The sequence below is a fragment of the Sus scrofa genome, chromosome 6, assembly GCF_000003025.6.
Source record: "Sus scrofa isolate TJ Tabasco breed Duroc chromosome 6, Sscrofa11.1, whole genome shotgun sequence".
Lineage (NCBI taxonomy): Eukaryota > Metazoa > Chordata > Mammalia > Artiodactyla > Suidae > Sus > Sus scrofa.
This window is the reverse complement of record NC_010448.4, coordinates 103223914-103234799: the sequence shown is the minus strand read 5'-3', so window position 1 is coordinate 103234799 and position 10886 is coordinate 103223914. Positions and strand designations below refer to the sequence as shown.

General features: G+C 47.5%; 1 protein-coding gene across 5 annotated transcripts; it reads left to right on the top strand.

The window, feature by feature from the left end:
• Window positions 209-8405, top strand: TGIF1 (TGFB induced factor homeobox 1). Of its 5 annotated transcripts, NM_001244289.1 has the most exon segments (4): window positions 344-540; window positions 792-976; window positions 6326-6555; window positions 7351-8342. In NM_001244289.1, coding segments are annotated over 3 exon segments (822 nt in total). In that variant the 5' UTR covers window positions 344-540; window positions 792-960; the 3' UTR covers window positions 7927-8342.

Below are 10886 nucleotides of genomic sequence, written 5' to 3'. Positions count from 1 at the left end.
ATCCTCCCCCCTCGCCCCCCCTCCCCCGTAGCAGTTGGAGGAAGAGCCCCGGGAGGAGAAGGGTGCGCCGCGCCGCGCCCGCGTGTCAATGGCAGCCGCGCATTCTGGAAGAAGTTGGTTCTTGTCCCGAATACTTTTCCTACGGAGCTCCGCCCCTTGAATCAGCAGCCGCTGTCTTCTCCTGCGGCTAGAGCTGGGACCGTGGAGTTGAGGCAGCTGTCAAAAACGAAAGGAGCCTTTTCTTCCCCGGGGTGGAGGAGGGGACGGCCTTTTTCCCATCTGTTGCAATTTCGTAACCAAACCAAACCAAACCAAACGCACCCTCCCCAGCCCCGGGAAGAAAGGCCCACAGGAGAAACTCGCGGCGCTCGGCTGGTGTCGCCGCCGCTGCCGGGGCAGGCGGCGTGCGCGCAGCAGGGAGACCAGATCACGTTTCTGGGCTCCGCCACCCCCACGAGGGACGAGTGACAGCGGCCTGGGGGCGCGGAGTGAGGCGGCGCGGCTGCGGCGGCGCTCGGTGCCGTCCTCTCCGGCTGGAAGGTGCGGGGGAGGGGCGGAGGAGCGGCCGGGCGGGCGGGGGACGGGGCGGGCGGCTGGGGGCGGAGGCAGGACCTCCTGTACCTTCCCTCCTCGCCTCGCTCACTCTGACAGCGCTGAGGTGCGCCGAGCAGGAGCGGGGAACAAAGGAGCGGAGTGGGGAGGGGAGCGAGTTGGGCGAGGGAGAGACCCCGGCCGGCTGCCAGAAGATCCCGGCCGGAGGAAGCCCAAGTGTCACTTGAATTCCACCCAAGGAGCGGGCGCCTGGGATCGGAGCGCCTTGTTTAGCAATAACGGCTGGAGCGCGTCCTACAAGTTACGGGAGAGTCGGCCAGGAAGGAGGACAATCGCTTGGCCCCTCCACCCCCGCTCCTGGCCCCTCGAGACCCCAGCGCTGCCTCGCGCTGGAAGGGGAGCTCCAGAATGAAAAGCAAGAAAGGTGAGGCTCCACGGGCTGCGGGCGCGGGTCCCGGGGAAACGTGCTCGCGGGGCGGCCCTGGGCTTGGGGCGATAGTGACTTGGTGGACTTTTCCGCCCCAGTGGCTCGCCGGCCTCAGCGGCGACCGTCGTCTTTGTTGAGGCTGCGTCTGAAATGGCAGTTGCTCCTTTCCTTCTAGACACAACACGAGGGGCTGTTGTGGGGAGACGGGCCTCTCCACGCTGCTGGCACGTTGTCAAAAAACACGCGCACCGCCTTGTTTGTGCTCCTCCAAGTTTCATTGTCTCCGCCGATACCCCACACTCCGCAGAACCGCCGCGTGGCTTTTCGCTCTTTCTCGCGGGCAGGGGAGTGGGGTTCGGGTCGGGAGCACCTCCGCCCGGCTTTTCCAGGACAGGACCCGGGGTGGTCCGGACGTTGGAGCCGAGGCGCCTTTGTTTGAAAGTTGGGCTCCTGGGCCCCACTCACTCCCGGCCGGGCCCGCTCTACTCCAGGGATGGGGCGTTTTCACAATCGGAGGAATGCAACTCTGGACCCAAGATCGCTCCGAGGTGTCGGTACCTTTGGAAAACTAGACCTTTCAGGATTCCCAGACTCTTAAAAGTTTTCCCACGTTGAATTTGGGGCAAGAGGAAGAGTTAGCACTGAGGGCAAGCAGCGTGCAGTCAGAATGAGTCCAAGTGTGACATGCAAAGAGTGAGCCTGTCATTGTTTCCACCGAGCGCTCTGGCAGCCTTACAACTAAAAGTTGCCGTCAGTCAGATTTAAAAACAAAATACACAGGAAAAAAAAGGGGGGGAGGGAACCCACCACCACGAAAGGTCAAAGGATGTTAACTCCCTTTTGAAGTTAACTTTTGAGTCCCTGATTGGGAGGTTCCCCCAAACCTTCCGCCGTGGGCTGGAGTTGGCTTTTCTGTTGTGATTTATGTCGAGTGGTTCAAAACAGAAGTTAATCGCTCGGGGAAGCCAGCGCGGGCGGGGTGGGGTGGCGCTACTGCGCATGCCCAGCAGCGGCTGGAGTTTTTCTAGCTGCACATTCTTACAGACTCGTCCTGCAAATACAATTGAAACACTCATGTTAGTGGGGCAGCGTCGAACCCTAGAGGGTTCCTACGGCCACGCTTTCACCTTGAATTTCTGTTAATTTGATTCTGGGCTAGTGACTTTGTAACGCGCCCAACTCCCCACCTCCTGCTTCCCGGGAGAGAGTGGAACGAAAGGTCCACCCCGGGGCATTGGGGAGTTGTAGTGGAACTAACTCCTTCCGTTCCCTCCCTGGGGACCGTGAGAGCGAGCGCGGGTTTGGACGTTTAACTGAGCTCGGTGAGAAAACGCGCGCGGGGAGCGCCCCGGTGGCCTCGGGAGGCCCTGGCAACTCGTGGAGGACTGACAGGTCCAGATCGTCACTGGAAGGCATTCCCTCCCTCGTGGCGGAACTGACGGGATAAGTTGAGGGCTTGTTTATGACGAGCGCCTCCTGTGATCCGAGGCCAGAGCTGGGCTTGCGCCGGGGCGGGCTCCCTCATTGTTTGGGCTCCGGCGGGGGAGGCAATAGTTATCCCCCCCGACCACCCCCAAGGCTCTCGGGTACCCTCCCCGTGGCCCCTTGCCCTCCACCCGCCCCCCGTGCCTCCTCTGGCGCTCTCCCCCCAGCAGAGGGATGTGGCGGGAACCCGGGGCCCCTGGGGAATGTTCAGGGCGCGCTGCCCCGGGGCGCGAGGTCCTGCTACTGCGCGCGGACTCATGGAAACAATGAAAGGTGACGTGTTGGAGGGGAAACTTTGCGACTGGTTCAGAGCCGGTGCGGGGGAGCTGAGACTGCTGAGGTTGTCCGGGTTTCTTTCCCTTTTTAGGTTTTCCTGGCAAGTCCTCTGCGGGTGGGCAGGCCCCTCTGGAGGTTGAGATTCTAGTTTCTTGTAATCTGAAACTTGGAGGCCTGGGGTAGCGCGAACGCGTGCAGTCGCGGGGCAATTTCAGCGGGGGCCGAGGAGTTGGCGGAACAAAAGCTCCGGGGCCGGCCGGGCCGGGCTCCTCCCTCCCCGCGGCCCGGCGGGCCCCCGCCCCGCCCCATCCCGGCCTCCAGCCACCTGGGGGTCTTCAGCCGAGTGGCCTCCGCTAGGGCTCCGGAAGAGATCTGGGCCTCCTGGCTCGTCTGGTTGGACCATTGTCTTGTCAATTTTGTAAAAGTCTGTGAAAGTCTTTTCAAGTTTTGTCGAAAACAAAAGCACTTAAAACGCAATCGCGGAGCCTGTGGTTTGGTGAGACTGGTTTAATAGTGTCTCGTCTTAAGAGACCGAGGATGCCAAAGAAATCTCCCCATAGGACTTGCAGACCAGCGGAAGATGCGTTGAGGAAAATCCCCTAATCTCTTTCCTCCCGGTTTCTGACTGTGTGGAAAATTCTTGCTTTGGAATTGCTAAATTCTGGGTTCAGCTCGGCACTCCTTAGATTCAGTGCCTGGGGTGTTGAGCACGGTTCCTGGCGCTTCTCCTGATATGTTCTTTCTGATCAGGAAACTTCTTAGGTTTGCTTTTCCCCTAACTCTACACTTAAGCGTTACCTACGGTTATTCTTATTCCTAGGTCCTTTTCTAGCCTTGTCCAGATTTTTTTTGTTTAGTCCAATTTAACAACGACTCTCTCTGGCCCTCCCCCGAGGCTCTGCCCCTCCCCCCGTTCCTATTTAGACACCCCCCCCCCAAAAGATGGCTTTTTAGGGCACTGGGATGCATAGGCCATCTTGTGGTTTTCCAAACAACTTGTCCTTGTACGTGGATGAAGTAAAACAGGCTTGTGATCCCTGCACGCCCCCCTCCCACACCACATTTTTTAAAGTATGAGCAGAGCAAGACGTTTGGAAACAAGTCGTAACCGGGAAAGTGTTCAAAAGCTCTGTTACAATAGGAAATGAGTAACGTGGAAAAGTCTTTTTGTTTTTCCAAGTTGAGCCACAGTCCCGAGGGAGAGTTTTAATGAAAACAGTCCTGACAGCAGCAAACGTGGTTTGCTGTAGGGAAATATCAGCTGGTGCAGCCAAGCAACTGAAGTCTCAACTTCCTGTTACTTCAGCTTTTGTGCACATTTTGGCAGTGTTTGTTAAGAGGTCCAGGGGCCTGGCACTCATTGATTTAAATGAACTGAAAACCGAGTAATGTCGAACTGCAGCTTGGTGTTGCTTAACAGAAACCTTCTTTTGTGTCACTTACCTATTTTGAAAGATCAGACTTCTTGTCAAACTAAGCAGAAAAGGACAGGATTTTAGGGGTTTTTTTTGTTTGTTTTAAACTATTCGATTTTATCAATTTACAGTTGGAAAATCACTGTTCAATGAGTACATTTTCACACTTTTTCTAGATTCAAAAAGGAACTTGAAGAATGTCTGGCGTTTCAAATGTTTTGAAGAGTTTAAACAAATTGCTTTATTCAAATTTGCCTTAGTTATTCAATTACTTGACACATTTTTTTCTAAAGTTAAGATTTCTTCAGAGCAAATGTACAACAGGAACATTTATAATTTCTTAAGTTTTTTTTTTTTTTTTAATAGCTTTTCACCCACATTTCAGTACAGGTTTTAAAAGTATCTTTTTTTTTTTTTTTTTTAACAGTGAAAGCACTTTCAGTTTTAAATGTGCCTCCTTTTCTGAAACTTTTTTTTTAAGCAGTTTAATGAAAGCTTCTGGGTAGAGAAACAACAAATATGTGGCAGCAGTTAAAACTTAGGATTCCTGGGCCTTTTATTGATGGCTGTTTGTTAATTATGCCTTGAGCAAAAGTGAATTTGCAAGATCATCCTACTCTTTTGTTAGAACTTGCTTTTACTTCGTCCTTGGAAGGTTCTGCCTTTTCTGGGGACACTCCCTCCAAACACCTTCTGCCCCCTGCAGTCCAAAATGGAAAATGTGTCACTAAGTAGAGTTAGAATCAATTAACCCGCGAGCTGTTTCATCAGCAAATCTTTGAAGGAGTAGCTTTTTGAGTTTCGTTGTGTTAAAAAAACTTTCGAAGGATGGGTTTTCAGAAAAATTCTTTAAAAATACATCAGATGGTTTATCACGATGAGGAATATTCTGGTTTTATTTCCTATCAAGGTGAACCACTTGAGGTTCTATCAACAAAGTTAAGAATGCCGACCTTTAAATTTCCTGCCACTTTAAATAATTTCCTTTGTATAGAAATACTGATATTTTCAAACATGCTCTGGTTTGTAATTCATTATATCTTAAATATTCTGCGTTGCCCTCAAAAATGAGTAGCCTATTGTAATTTTGAAAGGAGAGAAGAGTTAATAGCATTAGGTTCAAAATTATGTTTAAATGTCTAAAAGGGCCAAATCTGAATTTTTGTGGAACCCAGTCGACGTGTGATTTAAATATTCTCTATTGCTTGTGAATTTTTAAAATTGCTGATAGGATTAAAGTACTTACAAACAAAGGAGAGTTTCCTCTGGGGGTTGCATATTCAGTTTTCTTTGTCATGTAATAATTTAAGGCTGAATTCTGCTTATTGATATGTAGTATTCCAGGTTCAGATTAAACTGGTAGTGGTAATTTTGGGAAATTTAAAAATGTATTCAGTATTAGGCATCTTTTGACCTTACTGAAGATACTAGTTGTAGAAAAATATGTTTGTGTGATGAAACTGACAATGTGTGTGGTTGTTCACATTTAGTAGAAAGTGACTAGTACTGTCCGTTAAAATTAGGTGTCTAGTTTTGACTATATGGAGGTAGCAATGAAAAAGAAAAGAAAAGGAACTGGCAGAAGTTTTGGCCAACTTTTATCTTTAGAATATTACCTGGGTTAAGTGTAATTTCTCCTCCTTTTTATCAGTGGGAAAAATGTACAGAACTTCACTTTTATTTCAAAACTTTCCATAGAAGAAGGAGGAAGAACAGCATTTAAAATGTGCACTAGGATACTGGTAGGATTGTTTTTTCATAGTTAGCAATGACCTCACCGAGAAGGTTGTCTAAGACACATCCCGTCTGCTGTCGCACCTTTCCTGTTTCGCATGTGGCAAGCTGTTCGCTTCTGGTGCAGCTTTGTCTCACCTGCTGGATTAGACTTTCCTGAGCATCATTCAAAAGGAATGTGAGACACTGAATCCTGTAGGAAAGCGGGCACCCGAGGGTATCTGCAGCGGTTGGGAATTTAGAACCTGCTGCTAGTTGAATTACTCTTGTGATTTCACATGAGCCCTGGTGTTTTAGTTCAGAAAACACCGGTCTTTTGCTTGGCTCTCAGGAGTTGAGAAAACACGGTTTATACTGAGTGGTCAAAAGAGATGACTTTTGAGGTAGGTGCTCTGCTGATAAAAGCAGTTGACGGCTGGCCTTTGTCCTCTCCTAGGTGTTGTTGCCGTGTCTGGCAGTGAGACAGAGGATGATGACAGCATGGACAGCCCCCTGGACCTCTCCTCGTCTGCCGGCAGTTCAGGCAAGAGAAGGCGAAGGGGCAACCTGCCCAAGGAATCCGTTCAGATCCTCCGCGATTGGCTGTATGAACACCGATACAATGCCTACCCCTCGGAGCAAGAAAAAGCATTACTGTCCCAGCAGACACACCTCTCTACACTACAGGTGAGGTCAAGGAACATGAGCTGTGTGCCCTGGATGGGGGGAAGGGGGCTTTTTTCCCTAAATCATCTTGTAGCATTCCAGTATTGCAAGTCATTAAGCACCTTCCCCCTCCAAAAAAGGGACTAGGGATATCTTCCTTGGGAACTTTATAGTGCTAACAGCTAATAACTGGCTATGTAGAGAAACAGAAACATTGACAGTTATCTGTCAAATAGCATTTCCTTTAACATCTAAAAGAGCCTTCCTTTATGCAGCAGACATAAAAAGGAGGTTAACTCTTACTCTATTGCCCAGGAAACTGGTTTGCTATTTAAACAAGGACAGGCTTCAGTGAGGTAATTCATGTTCTGTCTGTTGACATAGTCATTTGAACTGGGAAAAATCAGTAACTGGGAGGAGTGGCTCTTTTCATACAGGAAAGCATTTCCTGTAGTTGATTAACTTAAATGCTGGGGCAGTGGATAGTAGGTTAAGATGGGGAGAGTTAGAAGGTAAACTTCCCTCTCTGAAATCACTTTCAGACATTGGAGAATGTGTACCTTTTTTTCTTCCTCCTAAAAAAGTTGAAGGATGATGAGACACCAAACAGGGTGTTTGTATCAGAGGTGGTAGGAGGTTTATGACAGGAAGAAGCTCTGTTTACCTGGCTGGACTCAAATACCTTGAAATAACTTTGTAGGTTCTGATAGGCCTTCCATGCCTCCTTTACTGCAAAGAAGAGGGTGCAGTCAGGCATCCCCAGGAAGCTTCTCAGGATTGTTTGCGGACTCTTAAAACATCCCTGTCTGATTTCAGGTCTGTAACTGGTTCATCAATGCCCGACGCAGGCTCCTCCCGGACATGCTGAGAAAGGATGGCAAAGATCCAAATCAGTTCACAATTTCCCGACGTGGGGCCAAGATTTCTGAAGCCGGGTCTGTAGAGTCGGCAATGGGCATCAAAAACTTCATGCCGGCTTTAGAGGAGAGCCCATTTCATTCCTGTACAGCTGGACCCAACCCAGCCCTTGGGAGGCCACTGTCTCCTAAGCCATCCTCCCCAGGATCAGTTTTGGCTCGTCCGTCAGTGATCTGTCATACCACTGTGACTGCATTGAAAGATGTGCCTTTCTCTCTCTGCCAGCCAGTTGGTGTGGGACAGAACACAGATATACAGCAGATAGCAACCAGCAGCTTTACAGACACCTCCCTCATGTACCCAGAGGACACATGTAAATCTGGACCGAGTGCAAATACACAGAGTGGTCTCTTCAACACTCCCCCCCCTACTCCACCGGACCTCAACCAAGATTTTAGTGGATTTCAGCTTCTGGTAGATGTTGCACTCAAACGGGCTGCAGAGATGGAGCTTCAGGCAAAACTGACGGCTTAACCCCTTTTTCAAGCAAAACCTCAAAAAGGTTATGATTGCCGGGGTGATGGCAAGAGATAGATTGCATTATTTTATATTTTTTTATTAATATTTGCACATGGGTTGCTAAAGTGAAGCTTCCTGTTACTGAGATGTCTTCAATGGAATCCAGTCATTCCAAGAACTATAAACTCAAAGCTACTGTAGAAACAAAGGGTTTTCTTTTTTAAAATGTTTCTTGGTAGATTATTCATAATGTGAGATGGTTCCCAAGATCATGTGATTTTTTTTTTTTTCCCCTTCCCCTCCCCTTTTTTTGTTGGTGTTTTTTCCAGACTGTGCAATAATTAGAGAACCTATAGCATCTTCTCATTCCCACGTGGAACAGGATGCCCACATACTGTCTAATTAATAAATTTCCAATTTTTTTCAAACAAGTATGAATCTAGTTGATTGATGCATTTTTTTTTCATGACATAATAAAGTATTTTCTTTAAAAATTTCTGTAATCAGAGTATTTTGTTGAGGGAGGCGCTTCTTAAAAATGAGTAGGAATACAGCACCCCAATAGCAGGAAGTTGGGGGTAGGGTGGGGTGCGAGTTGGGGGGGTGTCACCAGCTCTTTGAAGAACTGTGGACAAGCCAGTCTGTATAAACAGGATGTGTGATATTTACTCTTGATAGGAAGCATAGCAGCCCTTTAAATCTTTACTTAAAACTGCATGACAAATTGAAATGAATCATTTCCATCAGGGTTTAGCTAACCACTAAAATCCCTTGGTGATCCATCCTGCATATTTTAAGACATGACCAGTATCAAGCAAAGTCTCGAAGCACCTTAAATATGGCTTAAGTTTCCAGAGGTAAACAACAACTGGAGCAGGTCTCAGTGATGCCCTTTTCACATTAACCTCTAAAACACCTTCGGTTCAGTGGAACAGTTAGGTAAAGCCTTTGCCTTCAAGATAACGCTTTAAAACATTTCCTTTTTTTTTTTTTGTCTTTTTAGGGCTGCTCCCTCGGCATATGGAGGTTCCCTGGCTAGGGGTCTGATCGGAGCTGTAGTTGCCGACCTATACCACAGCCACAGCAACGCGGGATTCAAGCCGCATCTACAACCTATACCACAGCTCACAGCAATGCTGGATCCTTAACCCACTGAGCAAGGCCAGGGATTGAACCCACAACCTCATGGTTCCTAGTCGGATTCGTTAATCACTGAGCCACAACGGGAACTCCAAGACATTTTCTGGAGTGATTAGAACAGTGGAGTTCTGTCTCCTATGGGGTTGTTGATTTATTAGGTTTCTTTTCTATTTTTCTTTTTTTTTTTTGTCTTTCTGGGGCCGCACCCACAGCACATGGAGATTCCTAGGCTATGGGTCCAATTGGAGCTGCAGCTGCTGGGCGCCAGAGCCTCAGCAATGTGGGATCTGAGCCGCATCTGCGACCCACATCACAGCCCACGGCAACACAGGATCCCAACCCACTGAGCGAGGTCAGGGATCGAACCCAAAAGCTCGTGGTTCCCAGTCAGATCCGTTCACCACTGCACCACGATGGGAACTCCTATTAGGTTTATTTTCTAAACTCATGGTTTGCAAAGAAAGTGTTGGCATACACAAGTGGGGTTTGTTGGGATAGACAATTCTTTATGAAACCAGGATGGCTCCTAAGGGAATTGGTGGTGTTCCTTTCACCTACATGGTTGAGCAAATTTGTCACATGCCACAAAACCATTCTTTGCAGTCATGCTTAGTATGAGGTTTCTTTGTTTTTACAGTCATGTTCTTTCCAGCCCTGCCCCAGCTACGAGTTGTCTAAGTTTGAGGGAACAGCATTAGCACTTCAGTACTGTTTAAAGAATGTGAAAAATTCTTCCAAATTTAAATCCATAAGTTTGAAGTCCTGTTCAGAAAAACCCCTACCATAGAAAGTGGAAGAGAAAAACTGATGAAGACAAACAAGAGGCAGAAGAAAAACATGGAAGAAGGTGGAGCTTTAGCCTGTGATGGGGCAGCTTTGAAGGGAACATCAGCTTGGAGTAGGCTGGCCCAGCTCAGAGTCACAGTAATACACAAATCCAAAAATGAAACAATATAAAAGGAACAAAATAAGATACATACAAAAAAGAAAAAAAAAAGCTGATTAAGAATCATTACTTGCTTTAAGAGCTAGATCAAAGGCTGAAATTCTTTTGAGTGCAGATAAGGGAGACCAGCAAATCCTAAAAGGCTTCCCTTGATAAGACACATCATTAATCATAGTAGAAGTAGAGGAAAAGGAATCATATGAGTGATTTAAAAGAAAAATAAATGTCAAGGAGCAAATGAAATTCAAAGGTTTTAAAAAAATCATCCCAAATAGATTCTGGTGTGTAATAAATGAAAAGGTACATGCATGGAAGTATTTAAGTTGAAGCCAAATGGAAATGATATTTATGCTTAGTATTTGCACCATATGTCTTTTTTCATTTAACATTTTAACTTAATTTGGGTTTAAAGTTCATCTCTTTAAGATAGCATGTAGTTGGGTTTTGCTTTTTTTTTCCCCAGGGCTGCGCCCACGACATATGGAGGTTCCCAGGCTAGGGGTCGAATCAGAGCTGTAGCTGCTGGCCTACACCAGAGCCACAGCAACATCAGATCCAAACTGCGTCTGTGACCTACACCACAGCTCACAGCAACGCCGGATCCTTAACCCACTGAGAGAGGCCACGAATCAAACCTGCGTCCTCATGGATGCTAGTCAGATTCATTTTTGCTGAGCCACAATTGGAACTCCTGGGTTTTGCTTTTTTTAATCTAGTCTAACAATCCCTACCTCTTACTTGTGTGTAATTGATTTATGTTTAATATAATAATTGATAGGTTTGAATTCAGTTTACCATTTGGATTTTTTTTTTTGGCCATGCGAGCAGCATGTGGAAGATCCACTTGCATCAGAGCCGTGACCCACGCCGTTACAGTGTCAACACTGGA

What these genes read in the sequence shown, in the direction of transcription:
- TGIF1 (XM_005665296.3), top strand. Translation starts at nt 2,668, where the DNA reads ATGTTCAGGGCGCGCTGCCCCGGGGCGCGAGGTCCTGCTACTGCGCGC. An exon ending in ACTCATGGAAACAATGAAAG is followed by an intron (nt 2,738 to 6,325) that starts GTGACGTGTTGG and finishes GTCCTCTCCTAG; the next exon opens with GTGTTGTTGCCGTGTCTGGC. An exon ending in CACACCTCTCTACACTACAG is followed by an intron (nt 6,556 to 7,350) that starts GTGAGGTCAAGG and finishes GTCTGATTTCAG; the next exon opens with GTCTGTAACTGGTTCATCAA.